This window comes from Struthio camelus, chromosome 21 (genome assembly GCF_040807025.1).
Source record: "Struthio camelus isolate bStrCam1 chromosome 21, bStrCam1.hap1, whole genome shotgun sequence".
Taxonomy (NCBI): Eukaryota; Metazoa; Chordata; class Aves; order Struthioniformes; family Struthionidae; genus Struthio; species Struthio camelus.
In genome coordinates this window covers 13,421,317-13,441,662 of record NC_090962.1, presented here as the reverse complement: position 1 = coordinate 13,441,662, position 20,346 = coordinate 13,421,317, and the positions used below count along the sequence as shown (strand labels likewise).

Genomic DNA, 20,346 nt, shown 5'->3' with positions numbered 1-20,346 from the left:
GCACCTCGCTGCCAGGTCAAAAGGGTTGTTTGAAACCTCTGTTATGCACGCTGGCATGTTGTGGGATCACGACAACTGCCAAGGATGGAGGACGGACACTAGAAGTCTAACACAAATCAGTGTGCAGGCAGGAAGCCTGCACTGGTTTTTCATGATTTGCTGCCTCATATCTGTGATTAACACTGATTTACCCAAATCAGCTCTGTGGCTGTGGGAGGAATTACAGCCTTTTATAGTGGTAGCGCGATGCTTCCTATGTGCTAACTCCTGGTAGCTTTCCCGTGCGCATGCTGTCCCAAGAGACGTAGATTTGACAAGCCAGCGAAATCCCAGTTCCAGCTCACCTTGTCCCAGGTCCGTGGCACAGTTTTCATATCGCCAGCAGTTTCTTTTCACCCCCCTCTCCAAATCCCCTGTATCGGCAAAAAGGTCCCCTCGGGGCTGTGCCTCTCAGCCAAGCACAAGTTGCAAGTGGCGAGCAAAGCACGCGTCGCCCCGCGCCGAGGCGTAGCTCTGGGTGCGACTTCCTCGCCCCAGGTCGCATTGGCCGGACCTTTTGCCATTAGTTTCTGGCCCCCGCGTCTCGCTCGCGGGAGCTCGCCGGCCCTTTGCTGCCTCCCTGGCGAGCTGTGACGTGCGGCGGTGCCTTTCCGACCCCTCCGCTGCCCCAAAACCGAGGCATTTCCCCAGGTCAGACCTAAGCCAGGCGACGCCGTCCCGCCCTTTCCTCGCGCGGGCACTGCCCTAGCCCAGCAGGAAACCGGATCAGGAACTGAAACCGTCCGAAAACAGGTGACTCCTTTGTCACGGAGCCGCGCGAGCGTTACCCGATGCCGGTGCGGCGCTGCACCGCGGCGCGCAGGGGCGACCTCTCGTCCGGCTCTGCCGCTGGCTGCCCTTGCCCCCGCAGGGCGCAGGGAGACCACCGGGGCGCTGGAGCGGAGGCACAGCTAGCAGCTTTGGGGCGTCAGGGCTGGGCTGGAGAATTTGGGTTCAGAAGTTCACCAGCAGGGTCAGGCGCTCCGGTTCGGAGGGACGATGCGGAAGGTGAGGCGCAGCCCTCCTTCCCCCAGGGGCCGCAAAGATAATACCTAGCTGCACGGGATGTGTTTTCCCCCCGGGTATGTCTTTGCTGAGCTGCTCCTGCCTTCTCCAGCCCGGGCACCGTGAGGCAATCCTGGATTTAGTAACAGCGGAGCACGCACCGCGCTGTGAGTTGGAGGGGGACAGGTGCATCTGCAAATGTGCGTCGCCTACGCCGGGAGGGTTGTTCAAGTAAAACAAGGTCGGACAAAGCCCGGCTCGGGCTGCGCCGGGGTTTGCTCCCCTGCATCGCGCTGGGGCCAGCAGAAAGCGGCCAACGTGGGGGGTGCCGAGCGGCTCTCCGCGTTTCGGGTGCTGAATTCGCGACGAGCCTTGCCCCCGGCGCCCTCCTCCCAGCGAGACCCGCCGCAGCCCGGGGCCGCTTGCCGCTCCCGGACAACAAAAAAAAATCCGAGCGCATCTCAAATCCCACTCCCCCCCAAAAAAAAAAAAAAAAAAAGGAAGCGCGACCAGGACCGTTTGCATCCCGGTTTCTCCAGCTGGGAGAAGCGGGGGCAAAACCCTCGGTCGGCCGCCGAGGAGCTCGGGGAGCTTTGCAGCTGCGGGCAGCTCGGAGCCCGCCCGAGCGCCGCGCAGCGTCTCCTCCGCGCTGGCTCCGCGCCCGGGTCACGCTGAATATTTCATGACGTGGGTTTAGCGAGGGCCGCGGCATCCGTTAGGTTCAGCCTTGCCTCTGCGAAGCGCTTTCTGGGGGTGGGAAGGGGGGCGGGTGGTGGAAAAGGGCCCCCGAAAGGCGGGCGCAGCGTGGGAAAGAGGGGTGGGCGGCTGCCCGGCCGCCGAGGAAACGGCCCTTTTCCCACCCAAACAATCGGTGCCTTTTGGCGCGGCCACGGCACCGCGCGCGCGCCCGACCGGGCAAGTGGCAGCCGGCCCGGAGGTGGGATCAGGCCCCGGTTAATCCCCTCCCCGCGTGTGCGTGCGGGGGGTGAGCGGGCGCCCGGGCTTTATAATCCCGCGGGGGCCGGGCGCCGGGGCACTCGGCGCCGAGCGTGGCAGCGGGCGGCCGGGGCGCCGGCATGGCCCAGCAGCGCCTGGTCCAGCTCTCCACCCAGCGCCCCACCAGCACCGTCTGCGTGCTGGGCACCGAGCTGGCCGTCGACGTCTGCGGGTAAGGCGCCGCCGCCGCCGGCTTTACACCCGGGGAGCGGGCAGGGCCCCGGGAAAAATAGCTCGCCCTGGGCTTAGCCGGTGAGAGGCGAAGCCGTCGCGTTCGGCGGAGGAGGTGACACCTTTTTGGGGTTTTTTTTTTTGTTTGGTTTGGTTTTTTTCTTTTTTTTTTTTTTCCTCCCCAGGATGAAATTTCAGCACTTGTTGCCCCGCAAACGGGATGTTTCATGGGGAGATGCTAAATGGGAGGATGGGGGAGGAAAAAAAAAAAAAAAAGCTTTTCTAGCATCAAAGGGGCCGAGGGCCGGGGCCGGGGGCCGACGGGCTGCATTTCTCTTGCTGCTCCCTCCGCCTGCTCGCGGGAAGGGAGCCCCGGCGGCCGCTAACCGCGGAGGAGGAGAGGGCCGGGTTCAAGGCCCCGGAGGGGAATTACCTTTCCCCTGCCCGCTCCTCCTTGCCGAGGCTTCGCCCACCTTTCCCGGCTGCTTAGGGGCCGCGGCGGCTCGGTCTCCTCCAAGCACCGTCCTTCGGCCCCGCCGAGGCCGAGTTTTCCCTCGTTTCGGGGTCTCCGACTGCCGAGAAGGCGAAGGACCGCGGCTTTTCTTGCCGGGGCACGCCGCCTCCATGCATGCGTGTGGTTTATCAGCGTTTCTGGCCCCAAACCAGTTTCAAGAGCTTTTCATGCGCGGGTTTCTGTTTTCTTAACGCCCTGTGCTAAGCTGGGGTGGGAGCTCGGCTCTTTATTTATTTTTTATTTATTTATTCATTCCCTTTTTCCCCTAAATGCGTCCCCACCACCACCCCCCCCCCCGCTGGGGCCAAAACGAGCCGGTTCCCAGGCTGACGAACCCCCTCCTCTTTGGGGCGCCCTCCCACCTCCCTCCCGAGCTCCTTCCTCCTCCCTCCTCCTCCTCCTCGCGGGTCGGGATTTCCACTCCGCTCCTGCCAGACCGCCAGCGATTCCCTGCTGGCCGGGTCACCGGCTTCGCCCGAAGGACCTTGACACCCCCCCCCCCCGTCGGGGATGTGCAAAACCCCGGGGATTTGGCTCGGAGGAGGCGCCGGGGGCGGGGGGGTTTCCCGCCCCACCGGCCGCTAAATCCCTCGCAGGTCGGCGCCCAGGGATGCCGCCTCGTTTCACGCCCAGGCCACGGCCGGCGTGAAAATGTACGTGGTGCGGGACGGGCAGAGCGTGAAGCTGCCGTCGAGCGTGGCCCGCTGGCCGCTGGGGGCCGGCGCGGAGCTGCTGCTGAGCATGGAGGCGCTCAGCAGGGACGTGGGCGACGAGAAGGTGGGCTTCCCCCGCCGCCGGCAGCCTGCCCGCGCCGGGCTCCCTCTCCCCCCCCTCCCGCCCCCCGGTTTGGCCGCCCGGCGAGCAAACCCTCTCCGGCGCAGGTCCGGGTATCCTACTTCGGCGAGGACGGCGGGGTGCCGGTGGGCAGAGCCATGCTGTACCTCACCTGCGTGGGTAAGTAGCGCCGCCGACGGTCCCCGACGCCCCGGTGACGGCCGCCGCCGAAAACGGGGTGGCCGGTCCCCCGTCCCCCCCCAACCTCGAGCATCCCTCCGCCCGCAGACGTCTCCCTGGACGCCGACACCAGCCGCAGCGGGGCCGTCAACAAGACGCTGCTGGACAAGGTAGGGCATGCCATCGCGATGACCCGGCCAGGGTGGGGGTCCCGCGGCCGGGACCGCCGTGCTCTTGCCGGGGACGGTGCCGTGGCGGTGGGGTGGCTCAGTTTGGGCCCCGCTCCCCGCAGCGGACGTGGACGTGGGGCCCCGAGGGGCACGGGGCCATCCTGCTGGTGAACTGCGACCGCGACGAGCCCGCGCCGCCCGGCAAGACGGATAACCGCGACGCCGCCGTCCGCTCCTACGAGGGTACCGGCTTGATTTTATTTTTATTTATTTATTTTTTTGGGGTGGGGGGAGGCTCTGTGGATTTTCCAAGGGGAGCTGCCGGGGGTAGCCCCTGGGGTGGTTTTTCCCGGCTCGCGGCAGACGTCCTCGCCCCCCTCTCCACTAGACCTCAAGGACATGTCGCAGATGGTGCTGCGGACGCGAGGTCCCCGCACCATCTTCACCGGCCACCGGCTCGTCCTCCACGTGAGCTTCAACGACGCCGACAAAGTCGGCGTTTTCTACGGCGGCAGTGAGTACCGGCGAGGTTTTCGGTGGCGGGGAGACGCCGACCCCTCTCCGTGCGACCCCCAAAAAAAATGTGTCACCCGGGGCTGCTCTGCTCGCCCAGGCGGCCTCTCGCCGGAGGAGTACAAGCACGTCCTGGGGGGCGAGAAGCTCTCCTATGCCGTGAAGCCCAGCCGGCACCAGGAGGAGAGCGTCTTCTACGTGGAGGGGCTCTGCTTCCCGGACACCGGCTTTGCCGGGCTGGTGGCTTTCCACGTGACGCTCTTGGACAGCTCGGAGAAGGTAACGCCCGGGCCCGGCCGAGCGGGACGTCGCCCACCGCGCCGCCCCGCCGACCCGGCGCCCCTGCTCCCCAGGGCTTGCTGGAGACGCCCATCTTCACGGACACGGTGGTTTTCCGCGTGGCCCCCTGGATCATGACGCCCAACACCTTGGCGCCCGTGGAGGTCTACGTGTGCAGGTGGGTGCCACCACCACCACCACCACCACCACCACCTCCACCGCCACTGCCACCGCCACCGCCGGCGGCTCAGCCTCATCCCTCTCCCCTCGGCTTGCAGCGTGGCCGACAACCAGGACTTTGTGGCCGCCGTGAGCGCGCTGGCCCAGCGAGCCAACTGCTCCGTCACCGTCTGCCCGCTGGTGGAGAACCGCCACGACCGCTGGATTCAGGTGGGCGCCGGGGCTGGGCTGCCCCGCTGCAGCCCTCGGCGGGCGGCCGAGCCTCGAGCCCGGTCTCTTTTCCCCTCTCCGCTCCCCTCTGCCAGGACGAGATCGAGTTCGGCTACGTGCAGGCTCCCCATAAGACGTTCCCCGTGGTCTTCGACTCGCCCCGCGACCGGGGGCTGAAGGACTTTCCCGTCAAGCACATCCTGGTACCCACATCCCCCCCCCCCAACCCCGGCTTTGGGGTCCCCTCCTTCGGCTCGCCTGGAAAAGGGATTTCCGGCTGCGAGCGAGATTATTTGGGAGCGTTTTTGTGCAGAGGGGGATGAGGTTTTGCAGTCTCAGCAAAGTGGGGGTGGGGGGGGCAAGTAGGTGAGGGGGCTTTCTGAGTTTTATTGCTGCTTTGCCTCCCCCCACCTCCCCCGAAGGGCCCTGATTTCGGCTACGTGGCCCGGGAGGCGCAGGAAGGCGCCTCCGGCCTCGATTCCTTCGGGAACCTGGAGGTGAGCCCGCCTGTGACGGTCCGGGGCAAGGAGTACCCGCTGGGGCGCATCCTGGTGGGCAGCAGCTTCCCCAGGTGAGGATGCCCCCCCGGTTGCTCCACCGACGCAGCCTTCTCCTCCACTAAAGCCACCCATAGTGCAAAAAACCCTTGCAAAAAAAAAAAATCACCCCTCCGAGGGCGGGCACACGGGTGGCGGGCTGGGCGAGCGGCCAGCCCCGCTCCTCCTGCCCCGTCCCCAGCCGGCTGCTCCTCTTCCTCGCGCCTCCGGCGCCGCTCAGCCCGCCCTCGCCCCCCAGGTTCGGCGGCCGGCGGATGGCGAAAGCCGTCAGGAACTTCCTTTTCGCCCAGCAAGTGCAGGCGCCCGTGGAGCTTTTCTCCGACTGGCTCGCCGTTGGCCACGTCGATGAGTTCCTCACCTTCGTCCCGGCTCCCGACCGGCAGGTGAACGCATCCCACCTGCCCCATCTCCGCAGCATCCGACTCATAGCATCTCCACAGCATCCCACCTGCCCCATCTCCGCAGCATCCGACTCATAGCATCTCCACAGCATCCCACCTGCCCCAGCTCCGCAGCATCCCACCCACAGCATCTCCACAGCATCCCACCTGCCCCATCTCCACAGCATCCCACCCGCAGAATCTCCACAGCATCCCACTTGCCCCATCTCCGCAGCATCCCACCCGCAGCATCTCCACAGCATCCCACCTGCCCCATCTCCGCAGCATCCCACCCGCAGCATCTCCACAGCATCCCACCTGCCCCCTCTCCACAGCATCCCACCTGCCCCATCTCCGCAGCATCCCACCCGCAGAATCTCCACAGCATCCCACCTGCCCCATCTCCGCAGCATCCCACCCACAGCATCTCCACAGCATCCCACCTGCCCCATCTCCACAGCATCCCACCCACAGCATCTCCAAAGCATCCCACCTGCCCCATCTCCACAGCATCCCACCTGCCCCATCTCCACAGCATCCCACCTGCCCCATCTCTGCAGCATCCCACCCGCAGCATCTCCACAGCATCCCACCTGCCCCATCTCCACAGCATCCCACCTGCCCCAACTCTGCAGCATCCCACCCACAGCATCTCCACAGCATCCCACCTGCCCCAGCTCTGCTGCATCCTGCGCATGAGCCCAGCGGCAGGCTGTTCGGCCCCCGACCTTCTTCCGGGCCACCCCTCCTCGGCCAACCTCTCCACCCTGTTCCCGCAGGGTTTCCGGCTGCTCTTGGCCAGCCCCAGCGCCTGCTACCGGCTCCTCAAGGAGAAGCGAGACGAGGGCTACGGCGAGGCGGCGATGTTCGAGGGTAGGACGTGCCGCCCTCCCCTGCGCCGTAGCCCGGCGGCCCCACGTTATTGTGGGGCAAAACTCCCGGCGGGGTGTTTTCTCCCCTGCCCGCAGGGCTGCAGGAGGTCTCCAAGCCGACGATAAACGAGGTTCTGGCTAACGAAGCCCTGCGGAAGTACAACGACTTCGTGCAGGTGAGGGAGGGCGGCAGCGGGCAGCCCCCTCGTGCCGCCTCCTGGCCGCGGCACGAGGGGGGCAGAGCAGGACCCCCCGGCGCCCCCCAAAAGGGGCTGCGGGAAGTGGTGGTGGGGGGACGACGACGGGGCAGGCGGCGCTCAGCCCCGGCCGGCCCCCCGGCAGAGCTGCATCGGCTGGAACAGGGACGTCCTCAAGCGGGAGCTGGGCTTGAGCGAGAGGGACATCGTGGACGTGCCCCAGCTCTTCCAGGCCGACGGCGACGGCGGCGCCCAGGCGTTTTTCCCCGACGTGGTGAGAAGCGGCGGGCCGGGGGGCTCGGCCGGCGGCGCAGCGGGGGGGCTCACGCCGGTCCCGTCCCGCGCCGCAGGTGAACATGCTGGTGCTGGGCAGGCACCTGGGCATCCCCAAGCCCTTCGGGCCGGTCGTCCGTGGGCGGTGCTGCCTGGAGGAGAAGGTCCGGTCCCTGCTGGAGCCCCTGGGGCTCACCTGCACCTTCATCGACGACTACTCCTCCTACCACGCGCTGGCCGGCGACGTCCACTGCGGCACCAACGTGCGCCGCCAGCCCTTCTCCTTCAAGTGGTGGCACATGGTGCCCTGAGGCGCCCGCCGGGCTCCCCCCATCGTCCCCCCCCACCCCAGCTCGACCCTCCGTTTCGGGGCTGGAGGAGCCTCTTCCCAGCAGGCTGGTGCCCTCTAACGCTACCCATGGGCTTTTTTTTGGGGGGGGGGGGGAGGAAAACTGCCCCCACCCCGTGCGCCCTCGAGGTGGGAAAAATTAAGCGGGGAGCAGCGAGGATGGGGGGACGCCGGGGCATCGGAGCCGGGGCGGGCGGCTGCGGGGGGGATTTTTTGGGCTCGACGCCGCCGCTTATGGCGAGCCGAAAATTGGCACGCGGGGGACGGGAGGAGCGGAGACGGCGGAGCCCGGGGGCGTACACAACGACGGCGTTTATTTAAACATGTACTCCAAGAAATGTAAAAAAAAAAAAAAAACCCAAAAAAACAACAAAAAAAACCAACCCCCACCCAAACCCCCATGAGAAGACAGTTACAGCACTAAACCAGGACCCTGGCGTCTCACCTACATTAAAAATCGTTCCGGGCTCCTCGTGTTGTGTTATTACTCTTTATTTCGAGCCCCTGCTCCAGCGCTCGCCCGCTCTCAGAACAAGGCGGCAAACGGGGCGAGACGGGCACCAAAAAAGCACAAATAAGGTTTAAATTGCTTTTAGCATCCTGCCGGCTGCGACAAACCCAGCCGAAACGAACTTTTTTTTTTTTTTGGGGGGGGGGAGGTGAAAGTGGATTTTTTTTTTTTTTGCCGTTCTCTCGAAACCCCTTTTCCTGGCCGTCATGCAAGGATTCCTCCTAACGTACTGCATTCGGTGAGCGGGGAAGGCCAATATTGCTAAAGCAGCCCGGAGCCGAAAGGTGCAACTTCGCCGCCCGGCTGCTCTCCTTGTTCTGGAAGATTTTTTTTTTCTTTTATCTCTAACATACGCACGCACACGCACACATGAGACAAAAATTAAAAAAACCCAAACCCCCAAAGCAACTGGGGAAAAAAAAATCAAAATCAAAAAAAAAAAATCAAAAAAAAAACCCCAAAAACCCTTTTTCGGTAAGTACGGCAAGAGTCCCCGCACGGCCGCGTGACAGCAACTCGGCAGCGTCGCCCCGAGGCGCGCGCGACCCGCCGGCGCGATGGGAAGGGGAAGCGTCGCCCGGGGGGGCGGGCGGCGGCGGAGCAGAGCGGGGCGGCGCTCCGCAGGAAAAGGCACCTCGTTTCTCCAGCACAGTGCGCAGCGGGGCCGCAGGAGGCGCTTTTGGCAGATAACCAGGCTGCGGCTGAAAGAGGGGAAATGAGAAATACGGGAAGGGGGGGGCGGCGGGAGGAATATATATATATATATATATTTATATATATATATATATATATATATATATAAAAAAAAGACAACCCCCAAAATCCTGCACAAACTTCCCATTTCACAGCAAAGGGGAAAGGGGCCGGATCCGGCACCCCTCTCCTCCCAGCCCTGAGATGCTCGGGGTGCATGAAGCCCGGTTTTGGGGGGGGGGGTGATCTCCGCTCCGGTCCCCGCTGCGAGAGCCTCAGCCCATCTCCCAGCCCTGGCATTTTTCACCATCGTGTTGCTCCCCCCGCCCCCAAAATTGCCGGAGCGGAGGTTTCCGATGGGACAGGGGCAAAGCAGCATCGTGCGGGGCGGGCGGACCGATACCTCGGAGGTGGCTCCCGCGCGTCCCCGGAGCCGGTGGGGGGGGCAAATTCCCAAGGCACAAATGCATTCAGGGAGCCAAAATTTGGCTCTGCAAATTCCAGAGCATTTGTGGCTGCAGGGTGGGGTGGGTGGGGGGAATAAAATAAAGAGAAATAAAATCTCCATCGGTCCCCCTGCAAAAATTAAAAAAAAAAAAAAAAGGGGGCGGGGGTGGTGGAGAAAAAGCCTGTATATGCCAAAAGGTCCTGCTACGCTCGGGGGGGGGGGGTTGCGAGCCCCGAGGAACGGTCTTCGAAAGGAACAAACACTTTGGAAGCGGGAGGGGAGCGGGCAAAGGCGCCGGGGGGGCGCCTCAGACGGTGCGCGGGTTGTACTCCGGCAGCCGGCGCAGCTTCTCCTTCTCCGCTTCGCTCTCGTCGCGGGCGATCACCAGCGAGTGGGCATAGCCCATGGCCACCTAGGTTTTGGGGGGGGGGGGTGGGGGGGGGACAAAAACCCCCAAACGGGGTGTCACCTCCCAGAGGCGCCGCTTTCAGCGTTTTTCCACGCCGGCGGGTGTCTCGAGCGCGTCGGGCCTCAGCGGCCTCGCCTCCCTCGGGGTTTTTCCGCGTTTTTCCGCGCCCCCCCCCCCCCCCGAAACTCCGGCCGTGTCCCGGCTGCGAGGGGCACCCTCACCTGCTCCGTGTAGATCCCGTCCAGGGTCTTCACCTCTTGGGCCGCCGTGGACGACTTGGGCTTGTGGTCGCCGTAGCCCTGCGGGAAACCGAGGGCGCCCGGAAAAAACAAACAAAACAAACCCCAAAAAAACCCCAAATACCCACCTCCCGCCCCCCCCCCCCCCACAAAAAACCGCCCCCCCCGTTCCTCGCTCCTGGCCCCCGGCGCCGGCCCCTTCCTTACCAGCTCCCCGAAGGTGGGCGAGGGGCCCCAGCTGATGGTGCTCTCGTCGGCCGCCACCAGGATGCTGCTCTTCCTGCAAGGCAAGCGGGTCGGGAAGGAGGGGGCGCCCGCTGAGCGCGGCCGGCCGGCCGGGGGGGTCGGCCGGGGGTAAGGAAGCGCGAGCCGCCGCTCACCCGCAGGCCAAGCTGCGGATTTTCCAGCCGCACAGGTCCTGCACCGCTTTGGGGTACATGGTCGACTCGCGCGAGGTGTTGGTGGCTCCCCAGAAAAAGAGGCCGCCTGCGAGCAAGGGGGTGAAAAAAAAAAAGAGGGGGGGGGTGCAGCAAGCCGCCGGGTGCCCGAGCCGGCGACTCAAGTCGGGCTGGGATAACGCCCCGACCTGTCTCGCTGACGGCGAAGGAGCACGTGTAGCCGGCGTAGATCTGCGCCGCCCCCCGGCCCGGGAAGTCGAAGAGCTTCACCAGCCGCGGCACCATCTCGTCCTTCTGCTCGGCGTGGCCCAGCCGGCCGTAGCCGCCGAAGCCCCAGGAGAAAACGCGTTTCTGGGAGTCCAGCACCAGCTGGCCAAAGGGGAGGGAGGGAGGGAGAGAGGGGAGACGGCGCTGAGCGGGGCGCCGGCCCCACCAGACCCGGCCCGCTCGGTGCAGGCAACGCCGGCTGCCAGCTTGTCTCACCGTGTGGTTGGCCCCGCAGGCCACGTCCCGCACCACCACGTTGGGGACGGGCAGGATCTGCCCGTCTTTGGTCTTCTCGATGAAGATGGCCACGCGGCGGGGCACCAGCTCGCAGTCGTACTCGATGCGCTGCGCCCGGGCGATGAACTTGCCGTCCGAGTTGTGCCCTGCGGGCGCCGGGTGAGAAACGGGGGGAAAGGAGAAATAAGGGGTGCGAGCTGAGGATGCGATTTGGGGGGAGTGGGTGGGTGGGCTGCAATTAAGGGATGCAAATTTGGCGGTGCAACTTGGGGGGGGGTGCAATTAAGGGGCTCATCCTGGGGATACAACTTAGGGGAGGTGCAATCGTGGGGTGCGTGGAGGGGTGCAATTAGGGGGTGCACTAGGGAGGGGGGTGCAATCGCAGGGTGCGTGGAGGGGTGCAATTAGGGGGTGCACTAGGGAGGGGGGTGCAATCGCGGGGTGTGTGGAGGGGTGCAATTCGGGGGTGCAGTAGGGAGGGGGGTGCAATCGCGGGGTGCGTGGAGGGGTGCAATTCGGGGGTGCACTAGGGAGGGGGGTGCAATCGCGGGGTGCGTGGAGGGGTGCAATTCGGGGGTGCACTAGGGAGGGGGGGTGCAATCGCGGGGTGCGTGGAGGGGTGCAATTCGGGGGTGCACTGGGGGGGTGCAATTGTGGGGTGCGTGGAGGGGTGCAATTCGGGGGTGCACTAGGGAGGGGGGGTGCAATTGTGGGGTGCGTGGAGGGGTGCAATTCGGGGGTGCACTAGGGAGGGGGGGTGCAATCGCGGGGTGCGTGGAGGGGTGCAATTCGGGGGTGCACTGGGGGGGTGCAATTGTGGGGTGCGTGGAGGGGTGCAATTAGGGGGTGCACTAGGGAGGGGGGTGCAATCGCGGGGTGCGTGGAGGGGTGCAATTCGGGGGTGCACTAGGGAGGGGGGGTGCAATCGCGGGGTGCGTGGAGGGGTGCAATTAGGGGGTGCATTAGGGAGGGGGGGTGCAATCGCGGGGTGCGTGGAGGGGTGCAATTAGGGGGTGCATTGGGGTGTGCAATGGTGGGGGGGCATTAAAGGGGGAAAAGCAAGGGGTGCAAAGACGGGGAGGGGGTCCGGGGGTTTTGGAGCGCGGCCCGGGGGGACGAGCCCGCCCCCCGAAACGCTGCCCTACCCAGCTGGCCGTATTCGGGGCAGCCGAAGGAATAGAGGTTTCCTTTGCAGTCCATGATCATGCTGAATTCAGCCCCGCAGGCCATTTTGGTGATGGGCTGCCCGTTGTACATGATCTGCAAAGAGACGGAGGCGGTGCGGAGCAGCCCGGAAGGGTTTCGGCTGGAGGGGGGGGGGCAGCAGCGGCGGCCACGGTGCGGGGGGGGAGAGAAAAAGGAGGCGAATTACCTGCGTGGGGCTGGGGACGGCGTCCGTTTGGTTGCCGAGGCCGAGCTGTCCCATCTTGTTCTCCCCGAAGGCGAAGACGGAGCCGCTCTCTGCCGGGGGGGGGGGGGCGGAGGGGAGAGGTGGGAATAAAATCGGGCGGAGGGTTTGGCGGGACCGCGGCCCTCGCCGGGGGGCCCGTACCCGTCAGGGCCAGCGTGTGGTTGCGCCCGCAGGCGGCCAGCACGATGGCCTCGCCGGCGAGCGCCTCGATGAGCTTGGGGGCTTCCACGCGCGTGGTGTCGCCGTGGCCCAGCTGCCCCTTCTCGTTGCGACCTGCGGAGCGGGGTAAGCGGGGGGGGGGGGAAGTTTGCTGCTTTAACCCCCCCGCCTTGCTTTCGGGGCGGGTTGGGGTGGGGAGGGGGGATGCACAGCGGCTCACCCCAGCTCCAGAGCTTGCCCTCGGCGGTGACGAGCAGGCTGTGAGCGGCGCAGGGGCCCGACACCACCGTCCGCACCCGAATACCTGAGAGACACCCGTACCTGTGCGGCCCCCACAGGTTTTGGCCCAGGTTACGATAAGCAGCTGCACAGGGCGGGGGGGGGGAAAAAAAAAGAGGTTTTTTTTTTTTTTTAAAGAAATAAATAAACCTCCCCCGAAAAAAAAAAGAAATCCAGGTGGGATCAGGCGCCTCGAGTCGCTGCTTTGGGTTTTTAGGGTGGTTTTTTTTTTTTTTTTTTTTTGCACCTTTTCTCAGAGTTTTAGTTCACCAACCCTTCGGACCGGGCCTGGTGCCTCCCCCGGCCCGCCGGACGGGGGGGGTTTCTCTTGCCTTGCTGCTTAGGCACTTCTTTCCGGCCGATCAAGTCCCAGTTGGTGGCTCCGAATATGAGCAGTTGTCCTCTGCACTTGGAGCCTTCAAGTTTCTGCAAGGGGCAGAGAAAAAAAACCGTCAGCTTCCTCGGGGGAAGGAGCAAAGAGGAGGGTTGGCAGGGGCTCGGCGCACCGCGGGGCTCGGCCGGCTCCAGGGTTTGGCCCTTTGCAGCCCTGGAATTAAGTTTAGTCCTTTGCACGGCTTTTCTTTTAAATCCGCCGGGGGGGAAACGCGGGCAGACAGACGCGCGAGCACTCGGTTCCTCATTTCCCGTCGTTTCTGCGGAGCCCGAGCGCCGACGCCGGGCGCACGCGCGGGGCCAGCGAAGCCCGGGCGGCCGCGGGAAAAAGGGGCAGGAAGTTCCCGCGCGCCCCCGACGGGAGCGCCGGGCCGAGCTGATTGTCGCATTTATTAATCACGTTTATCAGGCTGGGGGGGGGGGTTCCCCCCAATCTAAAGAGCGACACCGCAACGCCGCCGAGAAGGAAAGGGGGAAAACGCCCCCGGAATAGGGCTGGCGGCGTTGCAAGCTCCCAAAGGGCCGGCCACGCACGCAGGGTGGGAAAAGCAAACGCACGGGGCCGCCGTCCGCCAGCAAAATCACGTTTCCCAGGTGAAAATACCGCAGCGCTGCGTTTGCAAGGAGGCGAGCCCGGGAAGGTTGAGCTTGTGTGCTTTCCGACACAGTTTGGGAGGCTTCAGCTTGGGGATGCAGGGAGGCGGCGGGAAGCGCCGGGCCGTCGGGGCGGTCGTGGTGCAATTGAGCCCGTTTAAAGGAGGAAGTCAGAAAAAAAAAAACCCGCGGCTTAAACCCGCCGGTCGGCTGGGGACGCATCCCAAAAACGCCAGGCTGCAAAGTTCCCGCGGCGCGGCTCGACGGAGGGTTTTGCACGGGATGAAAATCGCCCGGATCCGTCAACGCATCACGAAAACGGAGCGTTTCTCTCGGCTTTTTGCCCGCGAGGGAGTTAGAGGGAGCTATAACCAGCTCCGGCCCGAAAAGCCAAGCGAGTCTGCACGGCTCACGCCGCCGCCGGGGGGGAAGGACGAGCGTGACGGTGGCGGCGGGGGGAGACGGACGGGGTTCGGCCTCAGCGTCACGCTGGGTGCCTGGGAGCAATTTAGGGTTTGCAAAACCGGGGGGAAAAGGGGTCGCGAGCGCCCGGCCGCCGGGACGGGGAAGCAAGGGGGGGGCGCTGGGCGCATGCGCGTGGCCCCAGAGGCCCTGGGCGGGCGCGCGGGAACCTCAAAGCGCCCGCCCGCCCGCCCGCCTGGCCCCACCATACATTATATATGGGCATTTTCCAGGCTGCCGCCGACGGGCACCGCGTTAAAAAAATTCCCACCGAGCCCCAAATGGGTCAATTACGCCAAAACAACCCAAAAGCTATTTTTGCACTTCCCCTCCGCACGAGCTAGGACAGAGCGGGGGGATCTCCGCTGCCCGGCGGAAAGGGGGAACTGCTCCCCCCTCGGGGGCTGGAGGCGACGACGCGGGGGTACACATTAGGGGTGCGAGCTGAGGGTGCGATTCGGGCGGGGTGCAATTCAGGGACGCAAAATTTGGAGGTGCGAGGTGGGGGGGTGAAATTAAGGGGTTCAGTCTGGGGACGCAACTTAGGGGGGTGCAATTAAGGGGTGCATTAGGAAATACATTAAGGGCGTGCAATGGTGGGGGGCATTAAAGGGGCGCAATGAAGGGGTACCGTGGAGGGCATTAAAGGGGTGCAAAGGAGGGGGCTTCAGGGGGCAGGGAGGGACTGCATTATAAGGGTGCCGTGGGGGTCACGAAGGGGGGCATGAAGAGGTACAGTGAGGGGGTGACTTGGGGGTACAACGAGGGGTGCAAGGATGGGGTGACTTAGGGGGTGCACAAAGGGGTGCGTTAGGGAGCACCGTGAAGGGTTAAGGGGTTAAGGGGTGCAGGGAGGGGGTGCAGGGCAAAGGCGCATGGAGCGGGTGCACTGAGGGGTGCTTGAGGGGGCAAAATAAAACGGGGTGCATGTGGGGGAGGGGTGGGAGTGCATGAGGGGGTGCAATGAGGCAGTAAAATGGGGTGCAATGAGGGGGTGCATTAAGGGTTCAGTGGGGGTGCATGAGGGGGTGCCATAGGGGTGCCTAGGGAGTTCAATGAGATGGTAAAAAGGGGTGCATAAGGGGGTGCAATGAAGGCACAGATTGGGGGTGCAAAGAGGGGGTGCAGTGGTGGCGTGCATGAGGGGGTGAAATGAAGGGGTAAAATGGGGTGCATAAGGGGGTGCAACGACGGCATGCATTGGGGGTGTCCTGGGGGTGCCTAAAGGGGTGCCCACAGGGGATAACAATGGGGTGCATAAGGGGATGCAATGAAGGTGTGCATGAGAGGGTGTATTAGGGTGCAAAGGGGGTGCAGTGGTGGGATGCATGAGGGGGTGCAATGAAGGGGTAAAATGGGGTACATGAGGGGGTCCTTTGGGGTGTATTGGGGGTCAGTGGGGGGGCATGCATGAGGGGGGCACAACGAAGGGGTGCAGCAGGGGGTGTCTTGCGGGTTCAGTGGGTGGTGCAATGAAGGGATAAAATGGGGTGCATCGAGGGTGCAATGAGGGCATGCATTGGGGGTGTACTGGGGGTTCAGTGGGGGGTGCAATGAAGGGGTGCAGCGGGGCTGCAACGAGGGGGTAAAACGGGGTGCATAAAGGGTGCAACGAGGGTGTGCATTACAGGTTGTATGGGGGCGCACGAGGGGTGCGCAATGAAGGGGTGCAGCAGGGGTGCAAAGAGGGGGTGCGCTGGGGGCTCAGCATGGGGTGCAACGAGGGAGTGAGATGCGGTGCCTAAGGGGGTGCAACGAAGGTGCACGTTAAGGGGTGCTCTGGGGTGCAAAGAGGGGGTGGATGGGGGAGGTGCAACAAGAGAGTAAAATGGGGTGCAATGAAGGGGGTGCAATGAGGGTGGGAATTAGGGGATGTATTGGAGTGCCAAGAGGGGGTGCAGTGGTGGGGTGCATGGGGGGGTGCAATGAGGGGTGAAATGGGGTGCATCAGGGGTGCAACGACGGTGGGGATTAGGGGTTGCAATGGGGTGCCAAGAGGGGGTGCAACGAAGGAGTGAAACGGTGCATCAGTGCGTGCAACGAAGGTGCGCGTTAGGGGGTGCACTGGGGTACAAAGAGGGGGTGCAGCGGTGGGGTGCAACAAGAGGGTAAAAGAGGGTGCATCGGGGTGCCACGAGAGTAGTAATTAGGGGGTGCATTGGGGTGCCAAGCGGGGGTGCAATGAGGGAGTGAAATGGGGTGCATCAGGGGGTGCAACGAGGGTAGGAATTAGGGGGTGCATCGGGGTGCCAAGGGGGGGTGCAGCAGTGGGGTGCATGGGGGAGATGCAACAAGCGGGTAAAACAGGGTGCATCAGGGGTGCAACAAGGGTAGGAATTAGGGGGTGCACTGGGGTGCCAAGAGGGGGGTGCAATGAGGGAGTGAAATGGGGTGCATCGGGGGTGCAACGAGGGTAGGAATTAGGGGGTGCATCGGGGTGCCAAGGGGGGGTTCAGCAGTGGGGTGCATGGGGGGGATGCAAAGAGCGGGTAAAACGGGGTGCATCAGTGCGTGCAATGAGGGTGAGAATTAGGGAGGTGCATCAGGGTGCCGGGGGGGCAGCAGTGGGGTGCATGGGAGGATGCAACGAGCGGGTAAAACGGGGTGCATCGGAGGTGCAATAAGGGTAGGAATTAGGGGGTGGAATGGGGTGCCAAGAGGGGGTGCAATGAGGGAGTGCAATGGGGTGCAACGAGGGTGAGAAGGAGGGGGTGCAATGGGGTGCCAAGAGGGGGTGCAAGGAGGGAGTGAAATGGGGTGCATTGGGGGGTGAAATGAGGGTAGGAATTAGGGGGTGCATCGGGGTGCCAAGGGGGGGTGCAGCAGTGGGGTGCATGGGGGGATGCAATGAGCAGGTAAAAGGGGGTGCATCGGGGTGCAAGGAGGGTAGGAATTAGAGGGTGCAATGGGGTACAAAGAGGGGGTGCAGCGGTGGGGTGCAACGAGCGGGTAAAAGGGGGTGCATCGGGGTGCAATGAGGGTAGGAATTAGGGGGTGCAATGGGGTACAAAGAGGGGGTGCAGCGGTGGGGTGCAACGAGCGGGTAAAAGGGGGTGCATCGGGGTGCAACGAGGGTAGGAATTAGGGGGTGCATCGGGGTACAAAGAGGGGGTGCAGCGGTGGGGTGCAACGAGCGGGTAAAAGGGGGTGCATCGGGGGGGTGCAACAAGGGTAGGAATTCGGGGGTGCATCGGGGTGCCAAGGGGGGGTGCAGCAGTGGGGTGCATGGGGGGATGCAACGAGCGGGTAAAACGGGGTGCATCAGTGGGTGCAAGGAGGGTAGGAATTAGAGGGTGCAATGGGGTACAAAGAGGGGGTGCAGCGGTGGGGTGCAACGAGCGGGTAAAAGGGGGTGCATCGGGGTGCAATGAGGGTAGGAATTAGGGGGTGCATCGGGGTACAAAGAGGGGGTGCAGCGGTGGGGTGCAACGAGCGGGTAAAAGGGGGTGCATCGAGGGTAGGAATTGGGGGTGCATCGGGGTGCCAAGAGGGGGTGCAGCAGTGGGGTGCATGGGGGGATGCAACGAGCGGGTAAAACAGGGTGCATCAGTGGGTGCAAGGAGGGTAGGAATTAGAGGGTGCAATGGGGTACAAAGAGGGGGTGCAGCGGTGGGGTGCAACGAGCGGGTAAAAGGGGGTGCATCGGGGTGCAATGAGGGTAGGAATTAGGGGGTGCATCGGGGTACAAAGAGGGGGTGCAGCGGTGGGGTGCAACGAGCGGGTAAAAGGGGGTGCATCGAGGGTAGGAATTGGGGGTGCATCGGGGTGCCAAGGGGGGGTGCAGCAGTGGGGTGCATGGGGGGATGCAACGAGCGGGTAAAACAGGGTGCATCGGGGGGTGCAACTAGTGCATGCATGGGGGGGTGCACGGGGGGGGTTGAGTGGAGACGGGGCGAGCGGGGGGGGGGGGGGATGCGACGCAGGGGTGCATCGGTGGAGGGGGGGGGGTAGGGAGTCGGTGCAGCTCACCACGCGCTCCTTGCTGTGCTCGGGCTCGCAGATGACCACGGCCTGTCCCCGCGCGGGGCCGGCGGCGGGGGGGCCGGCGGCGGGGGGGCCGGGCCGGGGGGGCCGCCGCCCGCCGGGGCTGCCGTCCCGCGGCCGCCGCTCGCGCGGCGCCTCCTCGTCGCTGCTGCTGCCGCCGCCGCCGCCGCTGCTGCCGCCGCCGCCGCCGCCGCCGCCGCGCTCCGGGCGGGGCCGCCGCCGCCCCCCCGCTGCCGCCGCCGCCGCCGCCGGCCGCTTCCTCGGCGCAGCCCCGTTGCCCGAGCCGGGCTCCCAGGGCGGCCCCGCCGCCGCCCCCGCCACCGCCTTCCTGCGGGGCATCGCGCACCTCAACCCCCCCCCCCCCGCCCCGCAACTCCGGCCCGGGGAGAGAAAGAAAAAAAAATTAAATTAAATTAAATTAAAAAAATTAATTAATTATTGTTTCCCCCAATTGGCTGCCCTCGGGTAAACTGGAAAGGGTGGCATTGTATTAAAGGGTTTCTCCCACTTCTTCCCCCCCCCCCAAAAAAAAAAAAAACCCGCACGCACCCCAAAATAAAGAAAGGGATTGCAAGTCGGGAAGGGAGTTTGCCCCCCCCCCCGCACCCCCCTCCTCTTGGGGGGGGTCGTCGCCTGCGCCCACCGGTGCGAAAGGGAAGTAAAAGCGCGGGGGGCAGGAGGGGAAGCTAAAGCGGGGGACAAAGCAAAAGCCCGCGGCGGGGGGGAGCCAAAGCGGGGGGAAAAGGCAAAAGCGAGAGGGGGAAAAAAAGCAAAAATGAGGGGGAAAAAAGCAAAAGCGGGGAAAAAAAAAAAAGCAGCCGCCCCCCCCCCAGCACCCTCCCCGCGCGCCCCGGACCCCCACACCTGCTCTCGGGGGGGCCGCCCGGCTTTGCTGCTGGCTGCCTCTGCGGCCTTTTTTGGTTTGTTTGTTTGGGGGGGGGTTGTTGGTTGGGTTTTGTTTCTTTTTTCTTTTTTTTTTTTTGGGGGGGGGGAAAGTAGCAAAAAAAAAAAAATAAAATAAAGCGAGGCGAAGCGGGTCCCGCGCGCGGCCGCTGCTGCCGGCGCCGCCGTGCAGGGGGGGCCCGGCCCGCCGCCCCCCCGCGCCTCCTTCCCCTCCGCTCCGTCTGCCCCCTGCTTTCTTTTTTTTTTTTTTATTGATTTTGAACAATGGGATCTCTGTCTGTCTCCCATTGAACCACGTGGATCCGCCTTCCTTCCCCCTTTTTTTTTTTTAATTCACCCCCCCATCCCTTTTTCCCCCTTAACCCCCCCCAACTTCGTGCTCCCCCACCCCTTTTCACCCCCCCCCCCCCCCGCCGGCACGATTGCAAACCTCTACCTGTTTTTTTAGGGCGAAGAGTGCAGCATAAAGCAAGCAACAACTCGGGGCCTTTGCAATATTTTTGGTGGTGTTTCCTGTTGCAGAAAAGGGAGGTTTTTCTTTCTTTCTTTTTTTTTTTCTTTCTTTCCCTTTCCTCCTCTAGCGCCCACCCACCAGATGCACTTAAAATGTAAATACGAGCCGCCCGAACAAATGCTACAATACAAAACAGAAACACATGTATGGGCAGGAAAGGGAAAAAAAAACGAAAAAAAAAAACAAAAAACCCCCCCCCCGCTTCGCAGAGGAAGAGGCTGCGAAGTCCAGCGCGGCATGCACAGCTCCATCTTTAGGACAGGAAGACTCCGGCGGGCGGGGAGGAAGGAGGTGTTTCGTGCCAGTCGCAAAGGGATTCCCCTTCTTGCAGGGAGAGGTTTTTTTTTGCAGGGAGGAAAGATGTGCGCGCTTGCCTGCTTGCAAAGAGAGGGGTGTTTTTTTTGCAGCCGGGGCGGGGGGGGGGGGGGAGATGCATGCACGAAGGGTCTTGCAAGGAGACTTTTTTTGCAGGGGGGCAAAGGCGCACCCGCTCGCCTGCTTGCAAGGAAGGGGGAAAGATGCGCACATTCCCCTTCTTGCCAAACGAGCCTTTTTTTTTTTCTTTTTGCCAAAATTGCGCCCGGGTCCGCTTGGCATCTTCGTTGTTGCCATTCCCACGCCGGGGTATCGTTATCCGTGGTGCCCACTCAGCCGCGGTGTGCAAGGCGCTGCACGGGCGCCCCGGGATGCGTTATATTTGCAATTTCGGGACTCCCCATGGATGCGGCCCGTTTCGCCATCCCAGAGGGCAGCAGAATTTGCCAGAATTTGCATGTTTTCTTTTTT

General features: G+C 63.7%; 2 protein-coding genes across 5 annotated transcripts; one reads left to right on the top strand and one right to left on the bottom strand.

Moving 5' to 3' along the window:
- Nucleotides 1–799: 799 nt before the first annotated feature.
- LOC138061781 (protein-arginine deiminase type-1-like) lies at nt 800–8,957 on the top strand. Of its 4 annotated transcripts, none has more exons than XM_068915579.1 (16): nt 800–1,047; nt 1,157–1,211; nt 3,322–3,502; nt 3,607–3,679; nt 3,788–3,849; nt 3,972–4,092; nt 4,238–4,641; nt 4,716–4,819; nt 4,920–5,031; nt 5,127–5,234; nt 5,454–5,602; nt 5,827–5,971; nt 6,748–6,841; nt 6,937–7,016; nt 7,183–7,311; nt 7,388–8,957. In XM_068915579.1, exons 3-16 carry the CDS (start codon nt 3,377–3,379, stop codon nt 7,619–7,621), a joined length of 1,941 nt encoding a protein of 646 aa, XP_068771680.1. In that variant the 5' UTR covers nt 800–1,047; nt 1,157–1,211; nt 3,322–3,376; the 3' UTR covers nt 7,622–8,957. The 4 variants fall into 4 exon arrangements, with proteins under 4 accessions (XP_068771680.1, XP_068771679.1, XP_068771677.1 ...); XM_068915577.1 differs by lacking the exons at nt 800–1,047; nt 1,157–1,211 and adding an exon at nt 1,845–2,212 and having other exon boundaries at nt 4,238–4,363; nt 4,463–4,641; XM_068915578.1 differs by having other exon boundaries at nt 800–1,211.
- On the bottom strand, nt 8,950–18,482 carry RCC2 (regulator of chromosome condensation 2). Its single transcript, XM_068915582.1, has 12 exons — nt 18,129–18,482; nt 13,043–13,136; nt 12,652–12,795; nt 12,414–12,545; nt 12,234–12,322; nt 12,007–12,121; nt 10,841–11,007; nt 10,546–10,726; nt 10,340–10,445; nt 10,167–10,239; nt 9,942–10,019; nt 8,950–9,723 (listed from the first exon to the last, which is right to left on the bottom strand). Exons 1-12 carry the CDS (start codon nt 18,480–18,482, stop codon nt 9,619–9,621), a joined length of 1,638 nt encoding a protein of 545 aa, XP_068771683.1. The 3' UTR covers nt 8,950–9,618.
- Nucleotides 18,483–20,346: the final 1,864 nt, after the last annotated feature.

Coding starts and splice junctions, on each gene's coding strand:
- LOC138061781 (XM_068915576.1), top strand. CDS start 2,121: ATGGCCCAGCAGCGCCTGGTCCAGCTCTCCACCCAGCGCCCCACCAGC. Junction 4,820..4,919: donor GTGGAGGTCTACGTGTGCAG/GTGGGTGCCACC, acceptor CTCGGCTTGCAG/CGTGGCCGACAACCAGGACT. Junction 7,312..7,387: donor AGGCGTTTTTCCCCGACGTG/GTGAGAAGCGGC, acceptor CCCGCGCCGCAG/GTGAACATGCTGGTGCTGGG.
- RCC2 (XM_068915582.1), bottom strand. CDS start 18,482: ATGCCCCGCAGGAAGGCGGTGGCGGGGGCGGCGGCGGGGCCGCCCTGG. Junction 13,137..18,128: donor AGCACAGCAAGGAGCGCGTG/GTGAGCTGCACC, acceptor TGCCCCTTGCAG/AAACTTGAAGGCTCCAAGTG. Junction 10,727..10,840: donor CCTGCGGGGCCAACCACACG/GTGAGACAAGCT, acceptor CCCTTTGGCCAG/CTGGTGCTGGACTCCCAGAA.